Source organism: Perna viridis, chromosome 13 (genome assembly GCF_037379345.1).
Source record: "Perna viridis isolate PV_CMFRI_1.1 ecotype Kerala chromosome 13, ASM3737934v1, whole genome shotgun sequence".
Classification (NCBI taxonomy): domain Eukaryota; kingdom Metazoa; phylum Mollusca; class Bivalvia; order Mytilida; family Mytilidae; genus Perna; species Perna viridis.
In genome coordinates, this window is record NC_142457.1 from 2982340 (window position 1) to 3005599 (window position 23260).

Consider the following 23260-nt stretch of genomic DNA (forward strand, 5'->3'; position numbering starts at 1 on the left):
TTTTTTGTTTGGTGGTTATTATAATGAATACTATTTAGAATTTTATCTTAACTTTCACTAGACCAATGAATACGCAAACAGTTAAAAATTAATCAAATTAATTATGCTTAATTATCGTTAATCACAGTCTAAAACATAGACCATTAGATAGGGAATTTTCTTGTGCAATATTTTTTTTTATGATATAATCGATCGTTATTGAATTTATTGCATTGTGAGTTTTTTTTATTTATTTTTTTTTATTTAGAAAAAAAACCTCCTCGTCACTAATAAATGGATGGGTCTAAGTAAGAGTCAGCTTTATATGTTAATAAGATGTTCGGTATTCATGGACAGCAGAAAATAAATTCAGTTAATTGATAGGTCACCAGAAACTACAACTTATACCTCTTAGATGTGGATCTAGAATTCAGGGTATCCTCTGCAGTCCTCTACATGCACATTGTCTGACTATGTACCAGCGTAATTACATGTGTAGAATACCTGGCATCAATACTGAATGGTTAAGTGTAGGAATGAATTCTCAATTTTATTTAAGTTGTACAAATATAATGAACTGGTTTTGTGGTGAAGCACTTCTATTTCGAACACTATCATTTTGCTTCTAGATATTTTGAAGTTGAGATTAATAAAATTCTTCTGAACATGGCGTAGATGAAATGTGAGTACTGCTAAAAATTGTATAATGTATTTTTTACAATGCTTGAACTGGAAGAAAAAAAAAATCTTTTTAATACATTCCATCAGATAAATTTGGAGGTCTCCAAATGATGTAGGATTCTTACCGGACAAGACAAGACAAGACATAGTATGTAGAAAATATCAAGGCTTATATCAAAGAATTGACTGATTGTTTTATTGATTAATGTTTAACATCTTAAGGAACCAAGATTCTATCAAAAATTAAAAGAATGTAATTCAGACTCCACTAAAAACTGGGGGCATGCATTAGAAGATGAGAACAACCAATTACCAAACAATACCCTGCTTTATACTAGACCGATACCCTCAACCAGATCTTTAATATGCTGACTCACAGCAGCAACAACCCTAGTTGGATTCTGATTCCAAGCCAACCAGTCATTACTCTATCCCCTAAATGCAATGTGCAATAAGGAGAAGCAATTTTAAAGTCTTTGGTGTATCATGGACAGGGATAGAACCTACAAACCCTGCCCCCCCTCCCCCCAGCACTGGAAGCAAACATGCTACCAAGAAAAAAACAATTTAATGTAGTTTTTTTTTAAATTGAGTAAAGGTTTTATATTTTAATGTTCATTTCTTTTAAAATTTGATTGATACCACAACTTTCATATAACTTTCAAGTGCAGTCCTTACCATTTTAAAAATTAATAACAGGATGTGATATTTTTCAAGGAATGACAATGACAAAAAAAAGATTTATATAATTTTATTGTAAACAAAAGATGGTCTTTGAACATTAGGGTATCTGTTATAGACCCAAAGTATAGCAAAATCTGCCTTAACTGAACTCTTCATGATATAGAATACCAAATACCTACTGGTTTTTCTTCTCCTCAAGCTTCATTTTTATGAGGTTTGGTTCAGGTCGTTTTCATTGTAGATAAAGTAACTGAGGACAACATTGTCTTACATTTGTAACAATGTCATACAAGAGATTGCAAAAATATATTTTTAAACATAAGCTGTAAACAAATAGTCCCCTTAAAACTCACAGGAAGGTTCCACAGAATATAATGAAAATAAGAAACACATTATAATACAGAACTATCATGAATATCTATATTTGCACAAACTGTAAACTTCAAAAACTAGTCAATACAGGAAATGTATATTTATGTTCTCATATAAAAATAACAAGAGTTGTAAAATAAAATATCACAGACATTACAAGTACAGCATGACAAAATGTTTCCTTTCTAAAAAAAAAAAAAAAACACAGCACTGTTCAATAGAGACTTAATGTGATGATTTTTAACACAGATAAATGGTAAGTATTAAACAATATCTAGACAAAGCTTCTAATAATATATATATATATCTCAAATTTGAATGTTTTTTTCTCAACTGAAATTTCAATCAATCAAACGACTCAAATCGAAAATTTGAAGAATATTTAGGGATTAAACGAGAATCAATAAAACAGAAATAGTTTAAGCTGTCAGATACTTTATTTATCAATGGTTTAAGTGCATATAAAACAATGACAAGAATAAACACAAAATGTACACATTGTGTACATACAACTGTTTTCTGTTGAAATTGAACTCATGGCTAAAAAAAAAATATATCTTCTGGATCTGCATTGAATTAAAAGGACATTTTTTGCAGAAAAAAACTCTTTCATTCATTTCATATACTCAACTATTTTCTCTTTCTCTCACACCCAAAATATAAAATATTCAAAGAAATTTATAAAATAAATAATATTTAGTTTGACATTATGTATCAACAGTAACAATTCTGCAGACATCACACATTGAATGATCCAGCAAAAATCATCTATTGTCTTCAGCAGATGACACTTTAAATTTACAACCAATCAGAATCAGTGTTCCTTATTAAATTTTAATCTACTGACTGACTTGTAACATGTTTGGTGGTCGGTTTCTAATTGATACTGTGGGTGTGCCTGGTGACCTCCTGTAGGATGGCTGAGGTTGCATCATAGCTGATTCATAGGTTTTCTGTAAAAAAGAAATGAAATGCACACTCAATAAAATTAGCTTTTTGTTTTACAGAAAATAAGCCTTTGTAACATCAATTTTTACAGTACAATTAGAGATATTCAATTTAAAGGAGAACATCTAAAATTCTTCTGTATACAAATTTATAATAAAGTAAAAAAACATTAAACATAAATTGTACACACATTCATTAATTACTGTATTGCTAGAATCATTCTAAAACATGTAGAAATCAAGTTTGAAATTCAACCTTTTTGATTCCTCTTTAAATAACCACATTGTACTTTCACAAATTCCAATCTTACTAATCTCAACATGTCTAATGGAATACCTACCCTTCTCTGAGTTCTGTGCTGAGCATTATAGAAAGCAGCAGACTCGGGGTTGTTCATTAATAGTTCCATCTGTAACCTGTCAAACTTCTCTTGTTCATCTTCAGGCTGAATAACAACAAATGGAGTGTGTTTACATATGAGCTTACTTATACAATATGGCTACACGTCACAGGCTACATGTCTACTTTAAATGTATAAATTCAAATTAACTAATATTACATTTATTATGTTCTGATGATACAGGATTATAGAATGTTTCTATTTAAAGAAATATATTTTTTTTTAATTTCCTGAGTTTCCTGACACTTGTATTATGTCAGGGATGGCTGTATTGGCCAAGGCAATGTTGAAGCCAGATATGGCTTGTTGGAAGATAAAATATCCGGACAAAGTGAAATAAACCCATTCTATGACACCTATGTTAACGAGTTGTGTAGAATAGAGAAAATATAAATCTTGCTAAAATGATAAATTGGTTGGAGTGGGTTTTTTAATTCAGATGATTGCTTAAAGGAAATTTATCCACAAAATTTGCACTTTTAAAATGAAAGCAGAAGCCCCCAGCAGTGAAAAATCCACTTTGAGGCTACCCGTATAGAGCCTATTTTTCTATAATGAGCCTGTTTTGTCTGTATTCCCCATGTTTTGGTTTTTATCGACTCTTTGACCATTTATTTTACACAACTGACTAAATAGTGTGTTACTGTCATATTGATATCTATCATTTCACTTACTACTGTATTTGGATTAAAGGGAGGTAATACTCCTGGTCTGATGCCATGACCAGCTCCCATACTGGTAGTAACACCATCATCTGTTTGACTGAGAAAACTTTCAGAATACCATTTATCAAATTCTGAAAAATAAAAAATAAATGATCAATTACACAAATATATTTTTCTTTAAATACCCTCATTGATATAATAGTGATATCATAGTTAAAAAAAAACTTAGCATAAAGACACACAGAAAAAGGTCAATAAACAAAGACACACGGGAAAAGTCAATAAACAAGGATACATGTGCAAAAAGTCAATTAACAAAGATACATGTGCAAAAAGTCAATAAAGATACATGTGCAAAAAGTCAATAAACAAAGATACATGTGCAAAAAATGTTCCAAAGTGAGGACATAAAACATAAAAGTGATCAATTACAACATGATGAGAACTGCTGAACTTATGAAGTAATCACCTGCTAAAAAAAGGTTATTGAACACAAAAAGTTCTCTCTGCATTTGGCATTAGTTACTGCATCACTCTGGTGCAATTGACGGTTAATTTATTAAGGCATTTCCAATACAAGTAGAAAAATTTAAACTGAAAGATAAAAGATTTTTTGTAAGGAAAACACAAGTTATCTACCTTGAATAAGTTTTTGTCTACAGTTATCCACCAATCTTTGACAATACTGAACTTTAGCTTTAAGATTTTTAAGTTCATCAAAATCTCCTTTGTATCTAGATTTAAGATCTTTCAGTTTTTTCACTTCCATAAATTCTTCTTCACTGATAATTATATCCCCTTCTTCATTATATTGTGTTCCTGGAATAAAAGATTAGAAAAACATCAAGAGTTCTCCCTTAACTGTGGAATGAAGTGGCAAGAAGTTTTTCAAGCATAAATTACTAAAAATTGCTTTGGTGCTGATGATATAATGTCACTCAGTCTACAAAATTAAGGGTGATTCATACTGAGAAAAGAAATAGGAGACTACAAAATATGTACATGTAAATTATTTTTTTTTATACTGAATGCATTGCTTTTTGTTTTTTTTTCATTGTCAGATTTCTATTAGGTTTTAATTTCCATTGCTCTCTAGGGACAGATCAAATTATATCAAGAAAGTAAAAATTCTTTTGTCTGATGTTACATTTCCTGAGTAAAAAACAGCTGATTAAAATGATAATGAATTCATATGATTAAATTAAAACAAAAAGAAGTGCAGGTAAACTGTACGTGCTATAAAGATATGTCGACAAAGAAAAAATATTTGGAATCAAAAGCATTAAAACAGCCAGTAATTCAAATGAATTTATTTTCATTGTTTTCTATTCAAACAACAGCAAAAGTGTGGTGTTTTCTATAAATGCTTAATCTAAATATGCTCAGTCAATCTGATCGCTCATTGTTTTCAGCCAGTTGAAGCCGTCAGTTACTGAGTAGTACCTGTGTTTACTACCTACCATTGGATTCTCTCTCTTCCTTTAATTTCTCCAGTTTCTTTCTACATGTATCTATATCCACTTTAGTTGTATTGATAGTTCTAGCCAATTCTGTATAGGATTTCTTATTTGTAGCCAAAATATCTTTGTTTTCTATCAAGATTCTGTTTAATTCTGATCCTTTCTCTGACTTAAAGATATCAAACGCTGTGGTTCGACTTGGTGGTGTGCTGAAAACAGAGGTATAATAATTACTTTTAAAAATGTTTTTCAATTGAATTCTTGCTGTGCATTTACATTGTACAGAAACTTAGACATAACTGGATTTTCTGTTACATTCCATCCTACCATAATATCCAAAACATGTATGATCAACTCTAAGAGAATTTCTAAGTAAAAATGAGGCACATTATTTTTTTGTTGTTTGTTTGTATGGTTTTTTTTTTCTGGGGGGGAGGGCATTTTTTGGATATTTTACAGTACCATGTATAAAACATCATCCTCTACTGTGGATATATTATTTTTTGTGGTTGGTAATTTTTCCTGATTCCTTGCTATGCATATTTATAAATAGCAATGTTGAAGGTTTTGAAAAAAAAAAATTTTGTAGTGCAAGAAATCAATTTCACATATATTACTGTTCTCGTTTATTTGACCACTGCAAACTTGAATACATATACAGTACATTTTGTCATCTTTTCTCCATCTTAGGCAGAATTTTACAAAACCAGCCATAAAGCACAAATTGGTAAAATTAGAAGTAAATATGTGGTAAAAATGGAATAGAATTGTAAATCCTGATTTGAAATAGGGGAATTCCATTAACAGCAGGAGAAGTCATGTCTGCAATCTTGTAAAAACTAACCTTGCCCTTGTTCTGTCTGTCTTTGCAACACCAACAGAACTAGCAGGAGTGGCAGCATCCTCCTCCCTTGTTACAGATGGATGTGGGGATTTCACATCCCTCTCCCCTTTAGCACTATGGGATGGGCTACTGACACTTTTTCCTCCTGTTGGACTGGAAAAGAAGGAAGATAACAGTGTACAAATTTGTCACTATACAATATATCTGACTACAATAAGGCATTTGTTTCATGTAACAAATAATCTTAAATATGATAAAAAAATGTTAATAAAATACAAAATGTATAAGTACACAAAGACCACAAATACTTGTCCAATATCCATATAGGCCTGCTTCTGACTAGTCTAATATTAGCTGTTTCTTTGTCATTAGGATTTATGGGTGCAAGCTACAACAAGTTCCAAGAGTTTTTTATTAACATCATATTACCCAATACTTGATTAGGCAATATGACATAGTTAACTAGTTGAGCTATGCCTCAGTCCAATATGGCTAGCCTTGGACCAATAACTTAGCCAATATGGAAAACCGTAGGCAATCATACCTTTATTGACCAACTAGTTCAATAAATCATATTGGCCTAGACCAATATGATGTATTGGCAGGGTAAAAGCTGTATTGGATGGCTAAATTCTGCTAAATGGTAGTTTTGATCATATTCAGGCTAATATTGGAATGTTAGTCCTTAAATAAAGGTATAATTGTCTAAGGTTTTCAATATTGGCTGTTACCTTCTGTTAGAAACATTGAACTTTTGACAATACTTGAGCCAATATGGCAAAGTTTGGGCAAAGATGGAAAAACTATAATATCATTAGAATCATTTAGTTTTTTTATTTCATTGTCAGCTGCAAAAATATGCCCACTGTCATGTGAGTCACAGCAGAAGTTAATTTTAGTGTTAAATGAATTTTTTAAAAGTTGAAATCCTAACTTAATCCTCACCTCTTTGTATCCTGTCTAGATAACTTCCCTCTCTTTGTCTCTCTATCCTTCTCCTTTCTCTTCAGTTGTACCACAGAAGAGGGATCAGCCTTTGCTGTTTTAGGGGCCATACCAACACCAAACCCTGAACCATCTGTCTCACCAACCAAAAGACCTTCATCTGTTACTGCTAAACCAGCCTGAAAAACAATTGAAAAATATGATAGTAAATATAGATTAGCTATTTATTGATCATGTTGATTAGAATATGTGTTTTATATTGATTCTCATGACCACATTATATCTTTGAATTTGTTACGTTCCTGAAGTCATGTCCATGTTCTTCTGTATATGAACAATATTTCTTTCTATTTCAAATATTTAAATACTGTATTTCTAAATAAAGATCCAGATTTACACTGTTCTAATTTGAAATTACTTCCCACCTATTTTCACAATCTTGTGAAGATAAAGTGTAGAAAGAAGTCTCATTTCAGAATTACACCTGTTTAAATGTTACATATATGCATAAATATTAACGTCTTTCACAGGAGACATTATAGACAAAAAAAACATTTACAAAGCACATTCAAAATTAAAAAGGAGAAACTCATATACAGACAAAGGACTGAAATAATAAATATATTGTTGAGGGAGCAAAAAAGACAGGGGAAAGTAACATTAAACAAACCTGTTGAGCAGCAGCTATTGCAGCAGGATCTGTTCTATCTATCAATGTAAATTTCTGTCGTAATCTTTCTTCAACTTCCTTTTCCATTTGTCTGAAATATGAAATAATTAATTACCAGAATGTTATTTAACACAGATGCACAATGTGGAATATGGACATTTTTTGTTAATATAGATAACAATTCACACAAACAAAAAAAATCAGTAGGTTGATATTTTAAGACAATCTAATTAAAATGCAATTATGATTCTAAAAATGCAAAGATAAACTATAATTTCATATAATGCTTACAGGTATATATCTTTAAAGGAATCAAACGCTCCCTGTATTTGTCTCACATTGATGATCTGCAAAAAAATCATATTAAGATTGAATAATAAAGACAGTCTAAACACATGTATTTGAAGGCATAATAAATGTAATAGAAAACATGAATTACTTTTTACTTAGAATCATGAAGTAACAATGATTTAGTTCGGGAAAAAAATTTCAAATTTGAGGATACTACCACTTCATGCAGATTATAGATATTGTTATTGAAAATTTTCATTTTTAAAGCAAAATACATTAAGCACTCACAAATATAAAAACATTATTGAAAAAAACAACTTTTTTTTGGTTAATTTCCCTAGTAAGAAAAAACATGAAAATAATCTGCCAAGAATTGGTTCCTTTACTATAGAACTAATATTTGAGAGATTAAGAAACTAACACCACTAAGAATGCAAGACCAAGAAATCTTAGAAACCAAAGGGTAGAATTGCCAAGTTGAAGAACAATGAAATCTGACCTCAAAGTGTCATAGATTTTCTAGTCTTGTATTGTTTGATTTCCTCACGTTTGAAATTAATATATATGCCAATTCAAAGCTCCAAGATTGCTGTAATACCTTTGCATTCATGCGACATCATAAAAAGTGTTATTTTGACATTACAAACACAATTTCATTTAATTTTTAAATTTTATCTAGCCTGTGGGTGAGAAAAGGAAATCGCACATGGCTAAAAATATGCTTGTAGATTCAAAAGGGAGATAACTTACATCAATTTCATCCAGATGTCCCTCTAGGTACCTCCGTACCTGTTGACGAATCTCATACCTCTGTTGTTCTGACAGTGGATCATATGCTATGTGACTTCTGTTGGTCTGTAAATACAAATTAATAACAATCATTAAAATACATAGATTAAACAAATCTTGAATTGTTACATGACAAGACAAAATTTAAAAAAAAAGAATAAAAAAATAAGACTAAAATACTGAGCAATGAAATATCCACAACTAGGTATAATTTTATTTGAATTTTTTTTAAATGTTAATAGACATTTTTTTGCAATCTAAATTTTCAATGAAGGGTCAATTTTTAATCAGTTGACACTTAAGATGACACATAAATAAAAGCCATCTAAATAAATATATCAAAATAATAATCTTATGATTGATTTCCACTGTAGGTCACTTCAAAGGTCACTTCAGACAAGAAGCATAACATTATAATTCAATGAAAAAAAAAATTACAAAGAAATGGAAACATGCACTTATTACATTTACCCAATTCACACAGATGCATAATATCAAATTGGAACTTGACTCTTAAATATTTCTAAAGTTCATAATGCAGTTAGCATAAGTCTTATGGCATGCTGAATAGAACTGGTATCACTGTTAATACAAATCTAACTTATCTTTTCAGTAATTGGATTAGTTTGCTAGATATAACTCTATTACACATTGTACAAATGAGTTCTATTTTATCTATAGCATAAACAGTGACGTTTTGGACACATTCTAAAAGTTTTAATACATTTAACTGTCAGTTGTGATCACCTAGTTGTCAAGTCTTTACCTGTTCATTAGCAATTTTTGAAAATGGTACCACTTCAATTCAAATTGCCATAATTATGACTGATTTTTTTGAGATTTTTCATGCAATACCTTTTTACAAAAGTGACAATAGTATGACAATGACATTCAACCATAAATTTACATTTTACTTCTATGTGTACATGCATCATGTTTGACAACATCAATATTAATTAAAGTATCTTTTTTTATCCCTAAATTTGTAAAGTACCCATTTTATTAAAAATTATGTTCACAATTAATAAGATTTGTGGAGACTATTACCTTATCAGCTAAATGTTCCTGTAAATAACCTGAACTATGTTTATAAAATGCAATTTTACCTGAACCCTTCTTCATAAAACAGATAAGTAAAGCATCTAGTCTATCTTAAACTTTAACCTTACTATCTAAATAATTCATAAAAAGATCATGGTATACACTGCTATACAATTAATGTGTTGAATTCTCAGCATCAAAAAGACTGATTTTGTAAGGGCTTTTGTTTCTGAAGAAGTCATTCACACTTTATTTCTTTCGTTTTTAAACATTTTCCCTGAGTTCAAAATGTTAGACACTGCCATGATAGCATTATTGGACATCTGCGGTCAATTCCACAAGAAGTCATAAGTGTAAAATTTCACAGGTATTCATGCTGTCACAATGCTACAATGTCATAACATATGACTAATTTAACAATTACCACTCTTAGTGAAATTGACCTCTGCTCTGCTTATATATATTCCCAATTTACACGATTGTTTAAATTGGTTGCTTTGTCAACAAAACTAATTAACGACTTACCAGTGTATCATGCATAGCAAGTTCATGTTTTAAATGCTGTATCTCTTTCTCCAATTTCTTCACTTGAATCTGGAAACAAAAAAATCACTTTAAACTAAAGTTAGAGGGTAGGTGCACCTTAAACATTTATACTGGAAACAAGGGTGTAATCTAGATATCAAATTAAAGTGTTCGCAAAATTTGTCATTTTATTTATTTTTTTTAAGGGTTGAATTCATTAAGAAAAGTATTATTTATGTTTGTAAATATGTTTACTATGACTGATAAAAAAAATAAAACGCAAAATAGTTCCCCTATTTCAGTGCTTTTACAATGGAAATACTGAGATGTCTTCAAGTATTTCTTTTCTTAAACCATAACACAGTTTTTAACACTAAGGCCTAACAAAGTCCATTACTTGATCTTCAAACCCTCACATGTCTCTTTTGAGATTTTCTAAATTTCATAGAAAATATCAAGTTGGGAATTTCCCATATGTTTATTGCAATATCAATAAAATCAATAAAATAAAATTGAAAAAGTACCTCCCTTATCATTTTTTGTCTATAAGCAATAAAAAAAGGAACACCCTAATCATTTTATGGACCTATAAAAAGAAGGAAAAAAAGCCCCTGTACATCTTCTGACAGTAGCAGTCTTTGTAAGAATCATGCAAATTCTTCAATATGTGATACACCCGAAAAAAGACTGCACATTTTTATTTTTGTTGTTAAAATGTTTTATGGGTCTATATAATGATATGAATAATCATTCATTCCAATCTGTCTGTTCCTAGAAGATAATTCACATAAAATATTCAAAAAATTATTCACATGTTTATTCATGTTTACCATAACATTTCAAATAAAATATCAAAAATAAAAAATATGTAGGCTGTCCAACCATGAAACACATTTTAGATGATTCTTATCTTCAGTGCTACTTAAATTTTCATTAAAAATGGAATGAAAAGCTCACAAAGATGACCTAAATAAAATTGTTTTAATGCTGATCATACCACTGGATCAATGATCTCATTCATCGCAGGCTCACTAGCAACACACATCATCCTGGTAGCAAATCTCAGTGTGGATACTGACTCCTCTAGCTGTGCCTTCTCTCCCCATATGTTGGCAATCAACAGTGTATTACAATTACCACCAATAGAATCCTTCAGACAGTGGGTAAGTTTAGATTGACGGAATGGAATGTGTTCTCTTCGGCGATCAGCCAGTGCCACGATGACTTGCTCCAGGAATGTGAGAGACTTGTTGATATACATGGCTTCCTGTTGTGTTTTTCCATCAGACTGAAAAGCAAGTTACAAATAATTACAAGTATTCCTTGAAAATTGTTAGTTTTTAAATTCACTTTGATATTTTATAAAATACATTCAATGATTTAAAGGAATCAAATTCAACGAGCTACATAGATGTACAATTACAGGTAAATGTTTGTAAATAAAGTGTCTTCTAAAGTGAGTACATTCATACTTGTAATTAAAGTAAATTAGTAAGCTTTAAGGTCTAAATTTCATAGAAAATATTGAACTGAGAATTTTATGTAATTCTTGATATTTAATTTCCTCAAATTTTCAATTTCAAGTGATTTGATTTGTCAAAACTTGAGTAAAGGAATGATTAGGATAAATATTAACTTTGAAAATGGGTACAGAAGAAATGTCAAAGAGCCATACAATACTTGAACTGGTTAAAATTTCTTTCCTTTATAAACTGGTCTACATAAGAAACAACTTACCTTGGTTTTGGACAACCTTTCAGAACCAGCCAAATCAACAAAGTTAATTTTAGATACAGTGTACCTAGCATTGGATTGTACTCTTGATCTTGTCTGAAATCATAAAATCATCAGTTTTAAACTGGTCCATGTCCCCAGTTTTTAGTGAAGGCAGAGTTGCTCATTTGCTTTTGTTACTTTGTATGTATGAGTTTAGTTACTTTATGTTCTTTGTTGTGTATGTCTGTTTTCAATGTCTGGTCTTTGTCCCTTGATTACATTCTTTTGATTACTGCTACACATGTAACCTTGGTTCCCTTGATTACACAATAAATCTGTGAGTTGTCATACAGGGAATTGTTATCATCCAACCCAAAAAAGGATATCCCACAATATGGCATTACTATATAAAGCTTGTGTCAAAATATAAAATGGCTGTGACAAGTAATAGCAAAGAAAACTGTTACAGAAAAAAATGTGTTACAGAATGATGGACACAGGTTAAATAGTATAACCTTCTTTCCTACAGAACAGGGATATAATTATGGTGTGTGTTCTTTCATTAGATAAATATGGGGCAATTGAAAGGTACCTTAATAAGTACTTGCTGCCAATCAAATTATTTCAGAAAACAGCAAATCCCCCCCCCTCTTTCTCACAAAAAAAAAAAATTGTATTGGCGATGGATGTGGATAAAAAGCCCTTCAAACCAAAACTGAATCCCTTTCTTCTAAAGATCTTCAGAAATAAAATCAAATCAAATTTTTGAGTCTCACAACTTATTATCTTACACAAGATGAAGAGCATGTTTAATGAACGCATAACAAAAGTTTCTTTAAAAAAAAATTAATTCATGGTTACAAATTAAAAAAAAGATAGTTTTATCGAAAGCACAATGCTTAATCTTACCTCAATATAAATGGTGAAGATACAATGAGATCTGGATGATTGTGCATTCAGTGAGTGGGCAGCAATGGCTCTGTTTGTTTCTCCCTGGAATTAAAACAATATTAGATGCAAGATCTGCTATTTACTATACAAAATATGGATCACAGTTCATGTAGGAGGAACTTTAAAGAAACAGCTATGGATTACAAGACATAAGAGATTCAACTGTTTCTCATCTTACTCATCTTTGCTTGAAACTCTTTTTTTTCTTGGTGATACGACAGACAATAAGTACTTTTCTTTCTAAAATCAGGCAAATTGTGGATAAGGTGTGGCACATGAAAGAAAAAGTGCTTTGATTTTATTGCATTATCCAAGTATTTTATATCTCATAACCTCCAAAAATAAGCATCAAAGTACTTGTTAAATTTGCCTTTTTAAGATATTGATAGGTCAAATTGATTTGAAATGAACTCCAGAAGAATGGCAGGAAAATATTCCCACACTTTTTCCCTGTATCAGCATGCAGTCAAAAAACATCTATGTCACAGATACTTCAGGATTAACGTAAAAAGCTTCTCAGATGTATTTAATATATTTGAGGCTAAAAAGACTAAATCAAGAAAAATAATGTGCTATCAACTGGATGATTCCTACACTGAATGATACTTTTACTAGGTTTATCATTTTATCATCCATCAATACTGTATGTGAGGAAACACCTCAAGACATGGGTCAATCATATATTTCTTACCTCAAACAAATAATTCAATGCCTCTTCTTCATTCTGTGTCAGGTGACATGAGAGTCCCTTCACATAAACTCCATACTGGTTTTCAGCAACAGTCAGAGTTTGGCCATTTTCCTGGCTAATGGCCTCTGGCAGTGTGGCTAACAGATCAACCATTGATTCATTGTAAATTTCAAGATAAGAAACTCTGAAACAAAAATTCAAATCACAGATGATACTTATGTTTCTTATCTATGACAAAACACAATAAGTAATTTCCCCCCTTCTTTACAGGAAATTAATTACAAAAAGTATAATAAAGTTGACAAAATTTAGAAACATCAATGAACATGAACTTTTCAGTTTCAAATGCTGTACTACTTCATACAAATAATTATATGGCCCTTGAATTTATGACTCTTAACTTCCTTGAGTATTCAGACCTATGCTCTAGTTTTATCTCCCTTAACAACTGTGTTTGCCTCTATACATGCCTAACTGTGATGGAGTATTCTGGTCTCTCCTCTATTTCCCTGAACAACTGTGATATAGACCGTGGCAGTATCCCCCTCTGTTTATAACTCTCAGTAGCACCAGTAATGGTAAATGTTTTCCCTGCCCCTGTCTGACCATAACACATCATTGTACCTTAAATAAAAATAAGTTGTCAATAAATGGCATATTGTCAACCGCAATTAATATAAGTCATACATTTTCTTCTCATGTGATATAAAAAATTAAAATAAATTGCATACATGTATTTATATTAAAGTGTTAATGTCAGGAGATCTCTCTTCCACAGAGTTGTATGCATCAATTGTGAAATATCTCTAACATAATTTAGCCATATTGATTTGTAGATATAAAAAAAACCTAACTATCCCCAACAGAGTTGCAAAACATAAAACATGAAAGTATAATTTATTTGTATGCAAATTCAAATTCACTATTGGTCATTTTACACAAATATAGAGATGCTAGTTTCAATATCAATATTAAGGTATTCAAATAATTATGTAATCTAAATAAGTCTTGTAAAACTTAATGAATGTTCCATTATCAAAAATTTGCAGTCTTAATAATGAAATATTGATGAAGTTTTAATTATTATTGCTTGTTTTAATTAAAGTAATGCAATGTAATTACTTCTTCACATTATCACAATAACATATTAATTAATACACTCGTTGAAATCCATTATCAGTATATGCATGGATGTATGGTAATTTAACATGTACATAAAAGTGAATGCAAAATTTTAGAAATCAAATAAATATGATATAATCATGATGATGACAACTTTTGGCTGATTTCTCTGTGTAACGTTTTCTACCTTATCATAGATAGCCTATAAGAAATTAGGGTATAAATGTCAAATACAGTGAAAACCAAATACCCCAGGACCGACAGAAATGCCTGGTAAAATGCCTCTGGTCCTGTAAAAAATATTGTTTTTTTATTGCCCATTTAGAAGAAAAGTTCAAAATATGAGATTCAGCCTGATTATCTCTAAACCAATTTCACATACACTTCAAATATCATCTAACAACAAGACAATTTTTTAAAAACTTTATATTGATAAAGATATGTATAACATATACCAGTATCAATTTAGAACCAACAAAATTCTTAAATTTCAAATTTTTTACAGAAAGGAAAATCAAGGGTAACCAGGATTACCACAGTTATCAAAAAGAAGATAATCAGGGTAACCAGGAGTTAGAACAGTTATCAAAAAGAAGATAATCAAGGAATAACAACTAAACAAAGAAAATAGATACACACAACAAAGAACATGAAATAACCAAAAGAGCTTGCACGTAGATATAACATGTACAAAAGTAAATAAGCCAGCTTTACTCCAATTAAAAACTGGGAGCATGGACCAGGTATATGTTAAGCATCCTCTGCTTTTCTAGAAAAAAGTATATATGGGAAGTATAACATGTATAAAGTTAGCCCTATTTGTAATTTGACTCACAGTTACAGCCTTCAAAATTACTCTATTTCTTCAAACTGATCCTGTTGATGAACTTACCATTGTACCCATCTAATGCAGAAGTGACAATATCAGCAGCAACAGTATCAAAAACATGGTCCTGACTGGCATTGTGAAATATTCCATCCAATCTAAATGACCAGTCCAGAATCTGATTGTTCACCACACTTTTAGGGGATTCCTTCTTTTGGTGGACATTGATGCTCTGGAAACAAAACAGAATTTCATAAAAGATATTTATATTTATATACAGCTATTTCAGGTAAATATTGACTACTGGCAATAGCTGAATCATATATATAACCAGAACTAGCAGAAAAATAATTTGAACTTAAATATAATGTATAACAATCAAATAACTTAATAATTATGTGACATGGCATTAAAGGCATACCTTTCCGTCTGGTAATAGTTCTAAATGTTCAGTGTCAAAGTAAGCAGTTGGTCTTATTCTCCCCCATACTTTAACCCTTTGGTTTTTGCTAGGTTTACGTTCAGGTTGGCTGTATGTGCTCAGTCCAGTGTTTCCACGACTGTAAACACTCATTTTTTATGCAAATGAATCTAAAAGTAGAACAGATTAAAAGACTGAAATCCATGAAAATCTACGTCAGTTTTACCAATATCCTAGGTGCTACTACAAATAATGTTCATAAGATTTTTAAGTAAACAGTATTTAGACTTTTGATTACACAAGCTGGCTGGGTATAGTACATACATTTTTCCATGTACAAATGTATCAATTCAACTAGTCTTGTCAAAAGAAAAAAATCTTCTTTATTGAAAATACACCATTAAAAAGAAGGATAATGAGCACATCTTGAATTGGTTCAGACATAATTCAAGATACAAGTATGAAGTTTGAAAGTGTAAGAGTTCTTTAGATTTCAGAAATTTAATTAGGTGCCTATATGAAGGCTCAATTGTGTAACAGACTCAAACAAATCCTACTCAATAGCTGTAATGACATTTATAACAAAACTAAAAGTAGACGAGCAAGTAATTTTCTAACACATTCCCACTTTCCAAGGCTTTTCTCATATATACATGCATTTTTCATAATGCCTTATTTGCCATTCATATGATCTTTACAGATACAAAAGAATAGAATAGATAGATATTTATTTAGACATAATCTCATACATTTCACAGAAGACACATATATGCAATTACAATTACATAGGACAAATGACAAGACATAACATAATAATGTAGTATCATTTCGTACAGTTTTCCATATTGGTTTAGTTATTGGTCCGAGGCTAGCCAATATTTCTAGTTGAGGACCAATAACTTAGCCAATATGGAAAACCTTACACAAATATACCTTTATTGACTAACTAGTCCAATACGCTAGGCCAATATGGATTTTAACCAGTCCAATATGACGTTTTGGACATGTAAAAGCCATATTAGACGACTAAATTGGGTGGCTATATCCCACATTGGCATACTTTTGTACTGTATTGGCAGTTTTGATCATATTTAGCCATTTAGGCCAATATTTGAACATTAGTCAATAAAACATAAAATGAGCTCATTTTCGTTCATTACTAACATTTGCATATATATGTATATTATAATAATATTATATCTGAGATAGCCCATGACAGCTAATAGCTTATTTCCAATAGAGGTGGATGCCATTGGTGAAAATAATTCCTTTTCCTGTTGTTTTCATACTGAATTCTCCTTCAACTTAAAAATTAATGATCATGGTAAGTTATTGTTATTTTTTAATTATTATATGTGAATTTCTATTTGTGGACCCAATTAAATTGTTTCACTGACATCAAATGGTTTTTCGGAGACGAATCTGAGGTCATTCGACCTGAGCAAAATGACAAGTGTGAATACATATACGCCATAATACGGCCTACTATAGTATAAGATCCATAAGTAGCAATTCTTATATTATAATTCAAAAATAAGAATAACTTGCTGTGATCACCATCACTGTCTTAATGTGAAATTTATAAAATATACAGTGATCTGAAAACATGTGTATTATAATGTAGCATATACTAACTCGAGTCTTGTCAATTAATCACCATTTTACTGATCTCCAAATGCTATTATCTATTTTCCTAGAGAGTTAGACGCACAAGCTCCGTGGAGCTTATGATCTTTTTGTTCATACGTGAAAGAGTAAAAGATAATGGTTTCAATTCATCGTTCAACTCACCTTTTATTGCATAAATTAAATTAAAAATGTGTACAAATTGGTCCCTTACTTTGTTGACAGGTTGTTAGGAACTTCGCGCATGTGCAATTCTTCTTCCCGCAAGACCTCGCGAGGCACGAGATCAAAACAGCAAACTGAAAATAGCTGTAGAAAAGAGAAACAGCGTAGAAAGGACGCTTTTTCATTGACATTCAAGTTCTTTTGGTAAACAAGTATGTTACTGAGCACTTTATAAAACAGAAGAAGAGCTTATCTGATAAATAAATACATTTACAATGTATATAATGTGTAGATACATTTTGTACACGAAGTACCCCCCCCCAAAAAAAAAAAATCACACATGATTAAGATTAACACCCTGGACCACTCTCTGAAAACCCAGCAACAAACTGATTTGGCTAAGAATAATCCTTTACCCAAGTCAATTGATTGGGTATTTATATCTCACTACCTACAATGAATTCTAGTTATATCTGCACTTTGACTTGGTTAAATTGGCACCATGTATAGTCAAATCGGCACCTTGTTTTTTTCTCATTAACCAACAAGTTTATTTAGGTCTCACTAATTGCCGACAAGAAGTGACAAGAAACTAAAAAGTACAGACAAGAGGAGATAAACTATATTTATTCGCTGTTTGAATAATAAAATAGAATATCTTTTTTTTGCCAAGTAAGGTTTAAAATACAAAAGTTAATGACAAAAGAATGAAGAAGAAATGATTCTTTGAGCTAAATAAATTTTGTGACTTTAATAGTAAAGTTACCCTTCTGTATATATCAAAATTTCTGATGCTATATTTTATAGTGGTTTGTGTGTTATACATGTGCTTAAAGTTAACCAAAATTCCAAAATGATTGTTGTGTTTTTTTTTTCAAATTTATTTTTTTTTTGTTTAAAATTAAGTAAATGTGTTTAAAATTTTTGCGGCACATGCTTCGACTACTGAAGTCTCATCAGTAATGCTTTGTAAAAAAATAGTGGATTGATTGCATATCATTTTACTGTGGTTTTTGCGTTATACACGTGCTTAAAGTTGACCAAAGTTCCAAAATGATTGTTGTTTTTTTTTTGTTTTTTTTTTCAATTTCATTTTTTGTTTTTTTTTTTATTTTTAAATGATATAAAAATGTTTGAAAGTTTTGAGGCATGTGTTTTGACTATTGAAGTCTCATCAGTAACATTTTGCCCAAAACAGCAGAATTAAATGCAAATTTAAAGGACCAAATTATTTCTTCGGATTTTCTTTGTTTTATAAATTTGTAATTTGTTCAATTTTTTAATTTAGATATTGAAAGACCTTGTGTTTTATAATTTTTATTTTATTTTTGTTGATCTCATCTGGAGCGCTTTGCCAATTTAGAATAGGTATAAAACAACAACAACAAAAAAAAACAAACATTTTCTTTGAATTTTAAATTATACTAATAACGATAAGCATGTAATTTTACTGAAATCATTTTCGTATTAAAATTTGTGAATATCATTTATGAATTTTCTTAATTTTGTATATTTTCTTTTGTCTTGCGATTTTTTATTTATTTAGTTTTTTAATTTTTATTAATATTTACAAATAAACATATATACAACATTCACTGACCGTGTTGAAGGGTGCAGGAGCTGTATTTGACACATCTATTTTCTCGTACTAATGAAGCTTTTGCTTCTTAACTGAGTGTGTTTTTGCCAACCTTATGCGTTTCCTCTGGCCAGGCTTTCTGGCACAAGCACTTGTTTTGGGAATCACCAGTTCCCCATCAGTAGATGTTACAACAATGCTTGATGTCTTAACATCCTTTCCGCCACAGCACATAAATTTTTGCAAAAGAGCCAATATATTCGGCAACTGCTTTAGACATTGTGTCATTTGAATGGCCAGGCATTTTCTCAAACCAACTTAATCTTTTCTTGTATTGCTTATCCCCTTTCCGGGATGCGTAGTAACGCTTTAACACAAATAAATTAGAATCGTCTAGTTGAGGTTCCTAAGGAATAAATTCCTTTATTTTTTTGCAATAAAGGCCATTCTTTTTGACACATCACTGAAGAGTGTCTACTGACGTATTTATGTTTTGCTCAATGTCTTTTGACATATTTGGTTCAATGTCTACTGATATATTTGGTTTTACTTTACTTAATTTTCTGGTCTATGGCTTCATAAATTATGATGCTAAAAACAAACTTATTACGGCCAATATTATTTTTAATTTTTACATAAAAAAAAATCAGTGTGTTTGATTCTGAAGGTTACAACAACAATTCTAGCTACCAAAACTCTTGATTTTGAGATCAAAAGGTGAGTGGCTTCTTTTAGGTAATTAATATCATAACTACCTCAATTAACAATTTAATTGCCCACGTGCCACCATAAATCAGTGATTAACACCTTGGCTTGTTGACTGGCGCCTGGATGAATGTCACAACTTAATTAATCCGATTGGCTGATATGAGTAAATATACAAATCTATTGGAATTTAGAATGATCTAGAATCCTGACATATCTGCATTCTTTAAGAATGATTTCAAATGTTTTTTAAAAATAAAAATTGCATATAACATCAAAGAAATAGATAACATTTATCTTCATCTTTTGATAAAAACAGCATTTTTAAACTGAAATCTTTGCAAATTACGTTATTTTTCACCCTTTTCATCAATTTCTTTCTGTCTTATATTTTAAAATGTCATTTAAAATGATATATTTGATTAATATTAGTTTCTTGAAATTTTAAAACTTGTATGGCAAATTTTTACAAGAGACATTAATGTGTATAACATTAAAGTTGTTTTTATCAACTTTGCATGTACACTTTTTTTTAAATATAACCAGGGATTTATAACTTCTATAACCTTGGTTCCCTTGATTACTCTTTCTAACAATTATTTCTATTTTTTTTTCATCTTTTTATAATTGAAACAGCAAATATATACAGTCTGTATCCTCTTGCCGGTATTTTTTAGTTTCTTGTCGCTAATTCAAACTTCTTGTCACTTCTTGTTGCTGAATCAATTTCTTGTCGCTTCTTGACGCTTCTTGTAGGTAATTGGTGTGACCGCATTTATTATTAAAAGATTGGCACAGGAAGAACAACATTGGATAGTTATAAGGAAATGTGAAAGACCTGAGAATAATTGAAATAACAAAATGAAACAACTACAGCTATTCGTTTATCAAATATTGCAGATAGGCAGGCTTCCTTTATTTGTGTCATCAATGTGTAACGGGAGAGCATGATTTGACTCACAAAATTATACTCCACCACCGAGGATCGAACCCTAGACCGTTCGGTGACAAGCCAGCGACAAACCGATTTGGCTAAAGAATTAATCCTTTAGCCAAGTCAATTAACTGGCTATTTAAATCTGACTACCTACTATAACGCAGGTAGGCCATCCTGCCACATTTCCCCCACCTTAAAAGTCTTCATACCACGAACGACTCTGACACTAGCTCATTAGCTATCCAAACCCCATGGGTTTTTTAGTTGGGCGCAAAATGTAACGGGAGAGCATGATTTGACTCGCAAAATTATACTCTGCCACTGAGGATTGAACCCTAGACCGCTCGGTGACAAGCCAGCGACAGACCGATTCATCTGAAGAATTTATCCTTTAGCCAAATCGGTTTGTAGTGGAAAAATGTTATGTTATCTACAGAGAATGTATCACTGTAGTTCAGAATTATATTAAAAGAAGCATATGTTGTAAGAATATACATTGAAGTAATATCCAAACATGGTACTCCTCTGTAAATTTGTTATTAGAGAAATAATTATCATAAATTATTTATTAGTTTATTAGAGAAGCGCATATTTAGATAAAACAAAAACTGACTGACAAATCATACATAATTATTTACTAAGATTTTATTATATTAAACAGCGACAATCACATTTTTAGACTACATTCCCACCTACTTCGAGGATTATTCATGATTATATTTCATATTTGTACATTTTTCTTCAATCATAGTATTAAATTTCCTACCAGAGAGGGTCCATGATTGGTGAATAAAACTTTTTTTTATCTTATCTTATATAATGACGAGTTTTGTTCCGTTTATCTTTCCAATTAATAAATTTTGTGTATTTTCAGTATTTTAACATCACACACAGCAATAAATTACAGATAAAACACATAATACATAACAATATTTAATTCAAATTCAAATATTATATAAGATAAATCAAACTCACTTACATCGATAAGGTAAAGTGGCCGATTTGACCAGGTCCCAATTTGACTTTTTGATTGTGCCAATTTGACTTATTAGCCCTACAACATGTACTACAATACAGGTAGACCGTCCTTCTATAATGTTAATGTTATGCTTTATATTATCTTCTAAGGAGCAACCGTATATTACCTACAATACAAATACAATGACTTTTCTTGTGGTCATTTGATGTTGAAAATTTTGTGTTAAATCATTAATTTAAAACAAAAATATGACTGATTTTGCATAGTTGTTCAGTCAAAATTTGTTAATTTGTTTTTGAAAGCAAAACAAAATTGTATAGTTATTCGGTGTGTGAGCCTTAATAATATGGGTGACATCACTGTCGGTTAAACATTGATTGATATTGAAAATCAATGAATACATTAATGTAAGATTAACATGCTGTAAGTTTCTAATTTAGATAAAGACTATGGTAAAATATGGACATTACGAAAAACTTTATAAACATTTTTGTTTTTGTTACAAATAAATTTGTACACCTATGCAACAGGTACATATACATGCATATAAGATAAACATTTTCAAAATCTGCCAATACAGACCTGTACATGTTCTTTGATGTTTTTCTCCTTATATTAATTATTTTTACCTTGTAGATAGAAGTTACAAGAACAGTAAAACAGCTTTAGTGAGTCCTGTTTCTAGATAAGGTGAGCATATACCATGTATGTATTATCTACAACACCATTCTCTTCAGGCCAGTATAGGACTGTGAAGTGATGATGTATGTACATGAGGCAACCATCCAAGCAGTTTTATGCTATATCTTATGAAGAAGTATTAAGGGAGGCACCAAGGCCATAAGGAATTATAAGTCTGTTTACAGTAATTTTCTAAACAAAATTATGGTTGGTAGGTCTGCATTTTCATCAATGTTCATTTTATTTTACTAGTATTTTTTGTTTTTTTGGTAGAGGTTTTACCTTTACTTCATCCAAATCATTAGTCACAGTAAAATTTTATGGTACTGTGCCGTGCTGACTTTTTATTTACAACTAGGTGGCCAATATACTTTGATGAAGGGAAAAACACCTGGTTAAAAATCAAATACTGAATAAATGAACCAATTTTTTTTATTTTTTACTTTCAGTTTGTTGATAAAATGACTAAGGGTCAGGTGGGAAAACATTAACAGACATATACATTTTTTTATGGCCAGATTAAACTTCATCATTGCCTATACACCAAACAGCTGGCACTAAACAGAA

At 30.7% G+C, this 23260-nt stretch overlaps 2 protein-coding genes across 5 annotated transcripts in view; one reads left to right on the forward strand and one right to left on the reverse strand.

Moving 5' to 3' along the window:
* Positions 1-1395: 1395 nt before the first annotated feature.
* On the reverse strand, positions 1396-17921 carry LOC148599248 (kinesin-like protein KIF9). Of its 2 annotated transcripts, none has more exons than XM_088559028.1 (19): positions 17862-17921; positions 16022-16191; positions 15667-15832; positions 14123-14276; positions 13653-13836; positions 12920-13003; positions 12032-12124; positions 11292-11582; positions 10295-10363; positions 8690-8794; positions 7940-7995; positions 7649-7739; positions 6979-7157; positions 6034-6186; positions 5190-5398; positions 4369-4548; positions 3739-3860; positions 3005-3109; positions 1396-2669 (listed from the first exon to the last, which is right to left on the reverse strand). In XM_088559028.1, exons 2-19 carry the CDS (start codon positions 16172-16174, stop codon positions 2556-2558), a joined length of 2508 nt encoding a protein of 835 aa, XP_088415154.1. In that variant the 5' UTR covers positions 16175-16191; positions 17862-17921; the 3' UTR covers positions 1396-2555. The 2 variants fall into 2 exon arrangements, with proteins under 2 accessions (XP_088415154.1, XP_088415153.1); XM_088559027.1 differs by having other exon boundaries at positions 17813-17915.
* Positions 17911-23260, forward strand: part of LOC148599249 (alsin-like) — a 63899-nt gene continuing 58549 nt past the window's right edge. For 2 of the 3 annotated variants that reach the window (XM_088559021.1, XM_088559025.1), the window contains exons 1-2: positions 17921-18024; positions 22649-22702. The gene's annotated coding sequence lies outside the window, so the exon portion shown is untranslated. Of the gene's footprint in view, positions 18025-22648; positions 22703-23260 lie in introns of all 3 variants that reach the window. The other variant, XM_088559022.1, reaches the window with a different exon arrangement.

What these genes read in the sequence shown, in the direction of transcription:
- LOC148599248 (XM_088559028.1), bottom strand. Translation starts at nt 16,174, where the DNA reads ATGAGTGTTTACAGTCGTGGAAACACTGGACTGAGCACATACAGCCAA. An exon ending in TCTAGACAGGATACAAAGAG is followed by an intron (nt 6,187 to 6,978) that starts GTGAGGATTAAG and finishes CTTCTTTTCCAG; the next exon opens with TCCAACAGGAGGAAAAAGTG. An exon ending in CCTTTAATCCAAATACAGTA is followed by an intron (nt 3,110 to 3,738) that starts GTAAGTGAAATG and finishes GTTGTTATTCAG; the next exon opens with CCTGAAGATGAACAAGAGAA.